Here is a 13,688-nt window from a genome sequence, read left to right on the forward strand (position 1 = left end):
AGGGCTATCGCAAGAGTGGGTACAGAGCAGAAAAAATACAAGAAAAACTGAGAATAATTGAAATAAATACAAACAATGATAGGACAAATAATTACGAAAATTGCACTAAAGTTATTTATACGAACAATGCAAAGCTACAAGTAAAGATGTGTATATGCCGTCACTTAGTGCCTTCAAATATTCATCTTTTTTCTAATAAGCGAATGTCACCTGATATAATATTCCATATTTCAATACATGGGGGAAAAGTAATAACATTCCAAGCATATTTATCATAACATTTTCATCAGAAGCAGCAAGAGTGTGACAGATATATCTGCCATGGGCGCGATTCTGTCTATGGTTACGCCACTGTTGTTCTCGCCCCTTAGTTATCGATTACCACGCACGTGTTCTGCAAGTGAAGCAGAATATAAATACGACGTTGAAGAGACCTTGTGCCGGTTGATCAAGACGATAGTTTCTGTCCAGGCCAGAGGGATCACGCTCCGCAACAAGAGCTCGGACATCGACGACAGTTTTGGTATTGAAGGGTACCTTGAAATTTCAATACTGAGACTGTCTCGAATATTTTGTTCGGAGGTGAAAGCTTACGCGATCAATAAACATAGAAGTTCGTGCATCAGTCAGGTAGCCACTACTAACTATAACGAGTAAACATTTGGGTTTTCAAGTTTTCACTAATTTATCAAAATCGCTAAGCACTTTACTAACATCACTACGTTTTCTAATTTGGTTAGCGGTTGTCTCCGACGCAACCTTGCCTCGGCACCGAGTTGTACCTAGCTTATAGTTAACAAATTGCTCGGGACACCTAAACTTAAGTGAGCTATTTTCATAGTTCCTCATCAAGCCTTCCTTACTACTATGTTGAATTTTTTTCGGATTAGTGCGTCCGGGTTGTTATCTCTAATCATTCCACTAAGCTAACTGAAATCATAGCTTAATATTCTTCTTCTTGTATGAAGTCGCAATATTTTATATATGTACCAATACGTTCCGCCATCTACTGCACGAGTTCGGCTTCCATCTCTGGTCCTCGTCTTTATGAAGCGTGGAAGCTTGGGCAAGTTGGTAGGACATAATTGATCAGCGCTCTTTTCTGTCCTTGTTTTTTCGCTTCCGTAGTTACGAAGTAACTACTTGTAGGTTGCGCTGTTCCTGAATTCAACCTCGTCTTTAGTTTTGGAGTGACTGATCAGCATTTTGCTAGTACGTGCGATTCAAGCTTTGCAAACACATTCTTCGGTGGCGTCACCGTCAACCGAACGGTTAAGGCCGGCTGCTGTTTTATAAAGTGCACGCGGGTGTTCTCCGTGCGGCCTCCGCCACCTTTTCACCGCAAAACGTTTGGTCTGCCTGTCTGTTGCTGTCTGTCAAACGAGTTTAGGCGCATGCTCAAAGCCATGCTATGTTGACCTGGTGGCTGCGTTTATAGACGTGAAAATTGAGAATCAAAAATCATACCTTACGCATACTTGAGGCACAACGCCAATACGTATGTGTTTGGCAGTGTGTATTTTAAAAATTATTGTCTTTCTTGGCAACCTTTAAAAACGATAGTCTTCTTGGCGGTAGTCTTTCTTGGTGATTTTGGGCTGTCTGTACATTTGTCTGTTTGTGCGTCCTTAACGGTATCATAAAAGGCTCTAGACGATATTCCAAACTGCTGACCTCATCCACAGCGCCCACCAATATTGCGTTCATGCTCGTCCAGCGTTCATACTTGTATTGCGTTCAGTGTTCATACTTGTGCGATTGTCAATTAAAAATCAATAATTGCACATATCTGAGGCACCCTAACAACACATAAATATTCTGTATGTGTGGTTTTTACTAGAAAAGGCATATATAAGTCATTCTATGGGCCGTAGCATTTATCAAGATGCGCTGACCGCGTAATGCTGGCACGGAAAGGCAAGTATTTCCAACGCTTTGCTAAGACGACATGGTGGTGGCACCTACCCGTCACCTTGCGTTCTACACCTTATCACCTCTGAGACGGGCGCGCAAGGCGCGCGCTTCGTTTTCCAAGATAACTGCCTTATAGCACTCATGTCTCACGTATGACGTGACTTGATTAGATCGTTCGCCTCCGCTGCACACTCGAGGCACTCTAACGCAGCGCCTCCAGAACACCATTCACCAATTTTTTGCACAAAACATCAAATAAACGTTTTCTTCCCACTATCCAGATGCAAGACTATGGTCTTTCGACGACATTTGCAGTGTATTATGAAGATATGGGGCAATTTTTTATTTAGAAAATATATAGATGTGTACTTCCACAGATTGAAGTCTTCATTACGCTGCGCTGACAAAGTGGTGCTATGAGCGAAAAAGCAAGTGTGTTCTACGTTTCGCTTTAAAATTCATGAAATTCAGCAAAAGGACCCGATGCTGCCACGCACCAGTAAGTAGCACTGCGTTCAAAAAAAAAACATTGATCTTTCATATTACTAGCTGATGGCGCCTGATGTCACTCTGAGCCTCCAGACAGAAGATGAAAGTCTTTCGATGAACTTTGCAAAGAAGCGCAGAAATAAGCGGCTACTTTCGCACTCCCTTTCCGAATGTGACTAGTTCTTCAGTTAGATTTAGGTGTCTAAATTTTGCGAATAATTACGCAACTAAGAATGCGTAATCATGGAATGCACGAAGAGAGGATCAACGTTTTATTTTTTGAGCACAGGTCACATTGCAGAAGTTCCTTCTAGGTGCGTCACATCTCCAAAACGAAAGCTTAAGAAGCGACGAACCATCACATGCATTCAGACGAACAGCGTCAAAGTGAACGGATATTTTAAGACAAATAGGAATGTCATTATTACGCTGGTTTACTCTGTCACACGTTACCTTGTTTGGCACAAAGTGGAGTCGTTCCCTGATTGAAGGGAAATATGAGTACATGTTGCACAGCCCATAATCTCCAACCCTTTGAGCTTCTTGAACTGAATATTGACCCTAAAAACCTGCGATATCCCTGAACAACTGAATCAAATTTTCGGCGGGAACAACTTTCTTTTTTCGGGAACAACTGAATCAAATTTTCACAATAGGCGACGGTCACAACTGCCGTACTTCCTCGGCGCAGGTTACTCACGACAAGAAAAAAAGAAAGATCAGAGTCACAGCTCTCGTAAGATTTCTAGGCAACGCCGAGTAATGTGCAACGTGCTACCACCGCTACGCCTAGATCTCAACGTGACACCATTATCGAAGATGCCCTTTTCCGCTTCTCATCTCGAAGGAAGAACTGCTGACTCAGTTGAGACACGAGACATTAGTTTCAGCTATCTCCCGAAAATGAGCGCGAACACCGCCTTCTGTTTCCGTGTCTACAGTTTGCAAGTAAATGGAATGCATTACAACATTTAGCAAAATGCGATATTGATATTGTGCGATGTACCAAAGACGTTCTCTCAACGTATGAAGGACTGAAAATATTGCTACTTTACAGCATACTTACGTTTTTTACATTACTTCATTGGGCCCGTTCATGTTAAGAATGGTTTTCTGTGGTTGAGTGTCATTAATTGAATTCTCGGGTTCTATTGTACTACCTAAAGAACGAATAACGCTGTCGTGATTGTGTACGCAGTGCCCTGTCACTGCATTCTGTGCTATTGTGGCTCTTGAACAGCGGGTGGACTTGGACGCTACGGCCTAGGAGGCCTTGGCTATGGAGGTTGTGGACTCGGCTATGGTGGCTACGGAGTAGGCTACAGAGGAGGATTTGGCTATGGTGGTGTCCTATGGTGGTGGCTATGGTGGTGGCCTAGGTGATGGCTACGACGTCAGTGGTGTGTGCATCGGTAGCAGTGTGGCCCAGTTGAGTAGAGAACTGGCATTTGCGAAGGTTGTAGGTGGACTTGCTTTTGTGGTCAGGTCTGTGCATCATGTAAACACGGCCAGCGGAGGAGGAGCCCTTGTAGCTCATTCTGGTGTCAGCAGGTGATATCACGGTTGCTACGGAGGTGGCTAGAGTGGAGGCTGTCGTAGAGGCTACGATGGCTACAAGGAATAAATGTGACGAGGGACTACTCATTTCACATAAACCCATCTTATTTACTATGGGTTCAGCTAAAGCTAAACATTGCCTCACCATTACTATATAATAGAACAAGCTCACGGTGCGCCTGTGAAAGTTGCGTGATGAATATCTTAATCAAAATATGAAGCACGAAATATCGGCATGTCATTTAGTTTCTCGAAAATTAAAATACAAAAAACCTACTGTATAGAATATATTGTAGAATGAGCATTCTTGATCACAGCACTGTTTTCCCTCCAGTGCGTGAGATTATCGGGATTGTCTATTCATTATGCTACAGAAGCCTTTTTTTTCTTTTCTGAACGAGGTTAAGGAGGATCAGCGATGTTCCTACTGTGGCTGTGAGTCTCGTCTGAAACTAACTGACAGTAACCAAGCACTAAAAAAAATACCACACATGGCTATCCATTTATCTGGTACACTGATACAAATGCAAGATACCCAAGAAGTTTCTGAGATAGCATCTTAGTAACTGCAAACCACTGATGCATAGAAATAGAATATGGGCTTCTAAAAGGTTTTAGAGCTTTCAACCGGAGACCTCTCTGTATAACGACATAATGCACGAGTTTTCGATTCGCTTTGATAGCATTGTATGGCGGAAAGGCAGATATAGAGTAAAAGGATGTTTTAATAAATACCAGGTGTACAAAATGCACATGTAACATAACACGCGTGTTGTAGAGAGAAAGAAAAAAAAACAAAAATTGTACATTCTAGTAGGTAATATTCAGTTTGTTTATTTCAAAATATGTCTCACATCACAACTGTGAGGTGTTGGTAATACGAAAACCAGCATCGTGTGGTTGTAAGTTCTGCAGAACAAACGCAGACATAGTTTTCACGTCTTCTGGACATCGACACTTACTTATGCGATATCGTGCCTGTCGTTTTTCTTCTGCTTGTTGTCACTCTCGTGAGAATCAAATTTTCGGAATCCTTTCAATATACGTAACAGGCCGCGAAACCCTAGTGGTACGAATGGAACTAAAGTGGGTGCAAATATTTTGCACATTTCCGTGCAGCATTTATTGAAGACGGTAGACATAATATTTTGTACCGTAATACACAAGAAATTGCAAAACAATGTGTAAAGATCTTGAAAACTGAAAGAAGTATAATATTAGCTTGGTGGCGTCTTATTTTTTTGTACTGGCAGACAATTTTAGCGGAATGGCATCATTCGTCCCGCCTGTAATTGAACGTGCCGAGTAAAATTTTCTTTATTAAAGGCAGGGTGTTGCTTCAAACGCGTCAGCTGAAGTCCTTCATGCGAGTAGTACATCAGAACTTTGCCGCTTCAAAATCTGGCCTTAGGTAATTATTGCGCAGTGATACAATTTGAGTAAGTTCACCTGCAAAACATCAACTACAGCACTTATCAGCAAAAGTAAATGATGAATAAAATTACTGTTCAATATTACATGAAGTGCTTTACATGTTCGTCATATATAAGTGCCACATACGCGCTATTGTCTCAAGCGCAGCACGCACATGCGAAACAGTGTATCAATTGTCAAACGGGTCGGCAACTTTTTCAGACGGATGGGAAAGTTGCATGAAGCTGACACAGTGAAGGGGGATGGGGCGTAGTTCGTGGCAAGTAGAGAGATGACGAAACGCTTTGCAGATGGTAAAAAGTTATCAATAGTCCAATTTGTACAAAACTAAAATGAAATTCATGTTTAGTTTCAGCGCATATGTCACAACGTAGCGATGAAACATTGGTTGCATGCGTAATTCAGTTTTAGGTCGAAAGTGCCATAGGCCTTCAGGTAGGAAGTGATTTCAGAAATAAAAGAAGGAAGAGGGGAATGTGACGTCATGCCGAGAGTCACATAACACGTTGGCGCGATTTGGGTACTTAGGCAGCGCGCGGTCGCCAGAAAAGCACTTAGGGCGCGGCCACTCGTACTAGTTCGCGCCATGACTCGCCATGTCGCTGCAGTCACCGGCTGCAACGGTGCTGGAATGTAATGTGTAATGTCGCCTTCGGGGCCACCACGATATTCTTCCGGCCAGCTGAGCAGAAACTTTGCTCTGGAGGTCTGGTGCAAAAATTTCTCCGAGTATGGGGGACGCTAAATGCAAGAAATGCAAGCGTTTTACTCCAACCTTGGTGTAGTTTTTTACAGTGTATGTCAGAACAAATACCTAAATAGCTAAGCATTCCCAAATGAAAATGAGCATTGCACCTTTGTAGCGAAACATGTCAAGCTCTATTTTGTACAAGCTGGCCTTTTCCGCCTGCATTTTCAGTGGTTTCATTGCCAAAGAGCACTTGAATTTCGTGGGCTGGCTCCCTAAGTGAAGTCAGTTTCAGACCCCCCTTCCAAATAACATCATGAGAAGTTAATATGAAAGTTGCAAATATTCAGTACCTATAGCATTCACGTTACGTTTTTCGTGCAATTAAGTTCTGGCGACTTAAGGTCTGAAAATAACTATGAACACACTCGATTTTGTTTTAAAAACGTGCCCGTATCATACAAATAAATATTTTGTGCTTTTCTGATATATGCCGTAAGCTACCTTTTTTCTGCTTTTTTTCTAAAAAGTGGTTCTTGTATATACCTCATTACCCAGCTGTATTTCACCCTGATTAGCTTTCGATTATTATCACTACCAAGCAAAAGTAGAAGATTTGTTCACTTCTAATTTCTATAGCTCATGAAAAAAACCTAAAGCATAAAAAGCAAAATATTTCTGCTTATACCATCGATGAAGAATTGAATGCATTATTTTGCATGCTGCCACAGGCTGCAGAGCATAAATATTTGCAGCATTCTGCGTACATTGATGGTGTGGTTATTACAGGAATGAAAGCCAGTATACCCAGCGCAATAGTTCTTGCTTTAGGAAGGACACATCGCTTGAATGAGCGCGCTATAGATGAACAAATCCAACTGTATATGGTTTATTAGTGCGATATTTTGTGGCTTGATATGGCTGATTTTTTTATTCATTTTATTTAGTAATACTGTCCGTCCTGTCAGGTATTTTTTCAGGAGTGGGCAGAAGAGTCTAAAAAAATTACATATTGATTCAATAGTACAATTGTAAAGATATGATAATGCCCAGTAATACAGTTTTAAAGAAATTTCATGATTGAGAAATATGACAACAATAGATTTTCATTAATAAACAGTGCACGTGTTTCAGTCACCTGCAGAATATGAAGAAAAAATAACAATAATTGTTAAAGGGAAGCACGGTAAGATGCAAAATTACAACGACTTCCACCATTTTGGACTACAAAGATGGGTATACTCGGAAAGAGAACGGACAATCAACAGTACAATCCTGATAGCGTCACTATCTTGTAGCTGGAAGAAGAGGTAGGCCAGCAAGTTTGATAAATGTCTTGACAGTGGACCATAACCGCCATCTCGGGTAACGCGAGCTTCACCCCTAACACACACTAGCTTATTGTTATCAGTGCGTAAATACTGACGTAGAAATGAAGCGGCAAAAGATGCGCAGTGCAAGCCAAATTTCAGCATGCTCCTACCACTGTCGGCGTCCCCAGTGACTTTGAAACAGTGGCCATCTTCCGTGTTCGTTGGAATACATAAGAAGCACCTTAAAACTACTCCGCTAAACCATTCCACGCGCCAGCGGCGAGGAAACGCGTGGCAGGCATATCACAAGTATATGCAGAATTTTTGCTTACGGCTAAGTTGTGTAGGAAGCGTTGGTCTTCTGCAGCGTTCGTTTCCGCTTTCTGTAGCATTGGCAATACTGTAGGAAGGAACGAGAGCTGTGCGTTACTTACGTCAGGCACGAGCAGCAAGCGACCTTGTCTTTTCCTGCTCGCTGAAAATCGCAAAATAACTTCGATATACGGCAGCCTGCTACGTGACTGCCGTGTTGCCGAATACATTGTTCCCGCAGTAGGACGAGTATATAAGCTACACACCGATGCTCGCTGAGGCATCATTCGCCTCGGAGCAAGTGGAAGAAGCAGTGACATGAACACCTTGGTGAGAATTCGTGTCGGCGCTAATGTTCCAAGTGCATACGGAGATAGTTTTCAAACACAACTGAGAAACATCGAGCAGAGAATGAATGCGATAAAATAGAAGTTCATAGTTGAAGTAATTGTCACGCTTTTTATGGGCAGCTAGCTATAATTTAATACTATATTCTAACAAGTTATAATCTGATATTTTAATAGTTTTATTTTTTGTAACCTGATGAAAAATTTGATATATACAATATCCTAGAACACAAGCTTGTCAATAAAAAGGACTACGGATTTGAAGATATGCAATAAATATGGTCAATTGGCGATAAAATTATGGGCAGCCCTTTTAAAATTTGGGCGGTTTTTTGCTATAGCATGAAGTGCCCATGAGATACGCACGTTTTCTGCACTTTTAACAACCAATGTTTTAATAAAGGCAGCTAAGTGACTCGTTTAACAAGAGAGAACTAGTGGATAATTACAAATTCCGAAACTTATGCAAAGTTTGTTTTCCTTCATATATGTTAGCCTTAAGACGCTCACATATACGTGGGAGCATTTGCATGAAAATAAAAGTAAGCATGGTTAAATTTCCAAGCTGGAATATGCTTAGCTTGCTTGACTTTGATCTGAATAAACAGCAACAATTCTTAACCAACTATACCGTTTACGCTTCAGAATTTAACGTAGCTGTAGATTGAAACGTGCACGCGCAGTTTTAAGAACGACGATAATTTTACCCCTAGAGACGACGTAAAGACATGGGAATTCGTTTTCCTTGAAGCCGAAAGACTATGAACCCCCGCGATTGTTTTTAAAAACTGTGACCAAGCCAACTATAAAAGCCAGCTTTTTGAGTCCATTTAACACAACCTTCCATCAATATCTTCGTCCCCATGCAATCACCTAACTGAGAACTCCTTGGAAGTAAAACCAAGTGAAAAGCGCGAACGTTTGAGGTCAATAATGACAGCGTAAACATAATTAAACACACCAGACGACTACGTGGACACATGATAACAGGGGACGCTGCGGTTTGTTCCTTCTCTTCTGTCGGCGCAGTCGTCAGTTGTGTTAAAATGTATTCAAATACTGTCAGCAACTGGCACAGCTTTCAGTCCTTGTACGAGACAGTGTGTCGACAATATATAGAAGAAGCTTGCTTGAGAACAATGCCACTGTTCGTGTACCAGCTTTTTTTTTTACAGGATCAAGAGGGAACATTCGCAAATATTCCAAAAAATAACTTTATTTTTCAGTGTTTTAACGTATTCAATTTATCATTCATTGCAGTGCGTTGCCACCATCCTCGCTGCTGTTTTATCCATCACTATTGCCGGTGACATTAGTTACGGCCTTGGGTACGGCAGTGGCTACGGCAGTGGCTACGGTGGTGGCTACGCCCGAGGATACGGCGGAGGCTACAGCGGTGGCTACGGCAGCGGCTACGGTGGCGGCTATGGCCTGGGATACGGCGGAGGCATAGGTGTCGGCGGCGTTGGCATCGGAAGCAGCGTGGCTCTTCTTCGAGGAGGACCTGGACTATATAAGGCTGTGGCTGGCCCAGCTTTTTTGGTCAGATCCGTGCACGAAGTGAACAAGATTTCCGGTGGTGGGGCACTACTCGCCCATTCTGGCCTCGGTGGAAGCTACGGATACGGTGGCGGTTACGGATATGGTAGCGGTTACGGATACGGTGGCGGCTATGGATACAGCGGTGGCTATGGATATGGCGGCTACGGTTACAAGGGTTGATTGTGCGACCTTCTGTAGGGAACTTGAGCAACTAGACTTCTTATGGACGCCATAAAACATGCATGCGCCAAAGATAGCTGCACCGTGTCTTCGCCTGTGGGTGTTGTATTAAGTTCGTTCAAACGTAACTGTTAGCGCTGCTGCAAATATAATTTCAAAGACACTTATGCGAATCGGCAGCTGTCAATGCTGGAGTCTTCCATATCTGTCTCTAGAAGAAAAAGAATTTCAGTGACGAAGTGATGCGTGTATTTACTCACCACCAGTTTTTTAGAGAAAAAAAGAGTTTAGGCTTATCTGCATTCTGTGCATTTTTTATAATACGTTCATTGTGCCAAGTGTTAGTTGAAGACCCTATCGGATAATATTGTAGTAATATTTTTTAGAATGTAACACCGCACAGGTGCAGCAATGAAAACAAAGAGCGCAGAGATCTCATCTTTCATCTGGAAAAGCAAAATGAAGTGGACATGTTCAACACTTTGTACAGTTCTTTAGCACTCACGGAGAAATAAATTATTTTTCTCTTCAAATCGAAAATGCCTACGTTGTCTATTTTTCTTCATGGAGAAGAACATTCACTACCAATGTTTTCACGTGCGTTGACCCCTCGTGGTCTGCTTGTACAAAAGGTCACTGACATGAACTTCGCTATCAACATACAATACTCTAGTTTTTGCCATAACAAGCAGAGCCGTCAATATACTCGCGTACTACCAAAATAATTGCGTTCTGTAGAATACCAGTTTCATAAATACAGTTGGGTGACATTTGCTTTATTTACACTGAAAGTCGAAACAATGGGACGAGGAGGAAGACAGGAACAACTAGAAGGACAAAGACATTAGCCCATTCTTGGCTAATGCTTGCAGAAAATAAGTATTTTAGGATTAAAAATTATCGCACATTTCGTCTAGACCGCCCAACTCGGTGTGGAGATTTGGCAATATTTATCTCATCTAAAATGACCCACAATGCTAAAATAATTTATCAGTCAACGACTTCAGAAAGCGAGATTTTAGCATGAAGCATTACTATTCCTGTGTCCCTCCCATTCTCATTTATTAATGCTTATTTTCCTGTGGTTGTTCTAAATTCTTCCGTTCTATACACTGCAGTTCACTATTGCCAAAAAGATATTGTAATAGTAGCTGGCTTCAATTCTGATCTTATTTCGTGGGGTTGTAAAACTGATCTGAATGGCAAACGTTTTTGCATATACAGAATAACTGTATATGCATAAACACAAAAACTCCTACTTTTATGTGTAATCAGTCCTTCTCGGTACTCTATCGAACTTTTTCTAATGCTAACCTTTCCATCTGATCGTGGTCTGCGATTAACTCGGGAACAAGTAGTGACAATATGCCAATATTGTTCGACGTGGTATGTTTAATAACCTTCAAGAATAGATCTTCCGTAACACATGTAAATTTGAATACTTTGGAGAAATCGTTACGAGGCGCTTTATCTAACCAAACGAATGATGCAGAACTAGACGCCATCAGAATTAGCGACATTTTAAAAGAGTCGTTAAATAAATCAAAATTCACCATTGAAAGCTCTAAACCGTCTACCAACCCTTGGTGGAATACAGACTGTTCGCGGGCCTATAGACTAAGAAAAGCTGCATGAAAAAAATTAGTTTTCAACCAGTGTCCGAGAAGCTGGAGTGATTATAAGTATGCGGCCACTATTCTTAAGAGAACTATCACTAATGTGAAGGACAAATTTAACAACGACCGATGTGAGTTCCTGTCAAAGCAGGTCAATAGAAAAGCACTTTTTCGCTTTCTGAGAATTAAGAAAGCTTCCAGTACAAAGAAATATAGAATCTGTAGTATCATCACCAGTTAAACTCAAGGCCCTTCTAGAAGATATAGCTGAGGGCCTAGAAAGTCGCTTTACGACACTTCTCTCGTAACAAGCCCAGTCTCCCCATAGGACGGCGGATTTTGAAGAGGTTACACCTGCAGAATTAGCAAACCTAGTCAGAACACTACCCCATTCTGCTCCTGGTCTTGATGGCATGACGACTTCGGTGATAAAATCAGCACATAAAATATAGAAGCTCTTGAATGCCACCTGATTGGAGAATGACGAAAGTGATTCCATTATTAAAATAGCAAGACGCTGGGTTTACCTTAGATATTTTCAGGCCCATTGCACTTACAACATCGAACCTAGTAAAACTCGTTCAAAGAATTATATATGGACGTATAGATCGATGTATGTCAGAAAAACTGACACTGAGCGCATGTAAAATTGGATTCAGACGTGGTTGCTCCATTTGGTGTGCGCTCGTGGATCTCGAAAGCAGAATTCAACTTCCTCGATATCAGAAACAATACTCCGCTTTGGTAACCATAGATATCACAAAAGCCTAAGATAGCGTGGAGCATGCGAAACTGCTAGATTCACCTAAAAATTTAGGACTGCCTCAATACATTGTGGCCTGAATCCATGCTTTCTTAGGCGATAGAGAATTTTACTGCTCGCAATCTGGTGTCAACACTTCAATATGCAGGCAAACGAGAGGTATACGGCAAGGGTCAGTACTATCGCCCTTATTATTTAATGCACTACTATGTACCATTCCCATACAGCAAGATGTACAGGTCTATGTGTATGCCGATGATATTGCATTTTTCGCTGCGTCGGTGGACATTCACACACTGTACCTGATTCTGCAGACATACATGAATAGTCTGGAAACGTGGCTGGAGGATATTAACCTATGCCTCAATACAAACAAAAGGACAATCATAGTTTTCGCACAAAATGCCCCAGTGCGAATTTCACTAATGTACCGACAGGACGCCATACCTCAGGTCGAGTCAGTTAGGTACTTGGGGGTAACCTGCACCGAAACACTTGACTGGAGTCCCCACACAGAAAACATGGCTGCTAAAGAAGCACGGGCCGCAGAGATGCTGCGCAGGCTCCGTAATTATCGTGCCGGTTTGCGTAGAGATGGGCTCGTTATGATATATTGCATGTACAATCAACCGATATTAGAATTCGCCTGTGTTTTGTTTTCTGGCGCTCCGGCCTACAAAGTTCGACCACTGATTCTGCTAGAACGCGGATCTTTACGCTTATGCCTAGGGCTACCTAAATATATTGCCAACAATATCCTATACGAACAATTCCGCCTGACTTCTCTTATCAAAATATTTCATAATCTAACAGTACGTACATTCATTAAAATCTATGCATCACCTCAGCGGAGGTCAGAGTATGTGTTCATTAACCAGCAGACCTCATTTTTCAACCACCAATGACCTAAACTACGGTGCCTTCAAGTAATATTTACTCAGAAACTTTTGGAGCCTTTAAGAGTTAACCTTCGGGAAACACTTGTGCTCAACACTGTAGATGCAATTAGGATAGAATTGGACGATATATATCTCAGGAATGCAAAAAATTTACCATATCAGTATATAAATGTCATTTTGGGAGATCATTTAACCACTATAGAAACATCCATTGTGATAGCGACTGACGCTTCTGTTTATGAAGAAAAGGCCGGCGTAGGAATCGTATCATCCCCTCTAGATTGGGCTTTCTTAATTCAATTACCCGACTTTACACCTATTTACCAAGCTGAACTACTTGCAATAGTCCTAGCATTGCGTAAAGTGCCGCAAGATCTATCAGCGGTGATTGTTCTAACAGACTGTCTCTCGGTCTGTACTGCCTTAAGCTCACCAACTTTTTGGCGTACCTTAGAAACTTTCTACTCGCTCAATCCTACACATATGCGACTCATCCGACTAGTTTGAGTACCAGGTCATAGAGATTTAGCTCTAAATGAGCATGCAGATGTACTAGCTGTCTCTTCTTTTGAGTGTCTGGTTTTACCCCTTTTGCCTACTTCGGAATATATCACAGCAGTACGCTTTGAAAAAC

The 13,688-nt window shown here is 41.7% G+C and overlaps 1 protein-coding gene across 1 annotated transcript; it reads left to right on the forward strand.

Moving 5' to 3' along the window:
* Positions 1-8,004: 8,004 nt before the first annotated feature.
* On the forward strand, positions 8,005-10,316 carry LOC119176756 (uncharacterized). Its single transcript, XM_075890724.1, has 2 exons — positions 8,005-8,037; positions 9,315-10,316. Exons 1-2 carry the CDS (start codon positions 8,026-8,028, stop codon positions 9,774-9,776), a joined length of 474 nt encoding a protein of 157 aa, XP_075746839.1. The 5' UTR covers positions 8,005-8,025; the 3' UTR covers positions 9,777-10,316.
* Positions 10,317-13,688: the final 3,372 nt, after the last annotated feature.

This window comes from Rhipicephalus microplus, chromosome 3 (genome assembly GCF_043290135.1).
Source record: "Rhipicephalus microplus isolate Deutch F79 chromosome 3, USDA_Rmic, whole genome shotgun sequence".
Classification (NCBI taxonomy): Eukaryota; Metazoa; Arthropoda; class Arachnida; order Ixodida; family Ixodidae; genus Rhipicephalus; species Rhipicephalus microplus.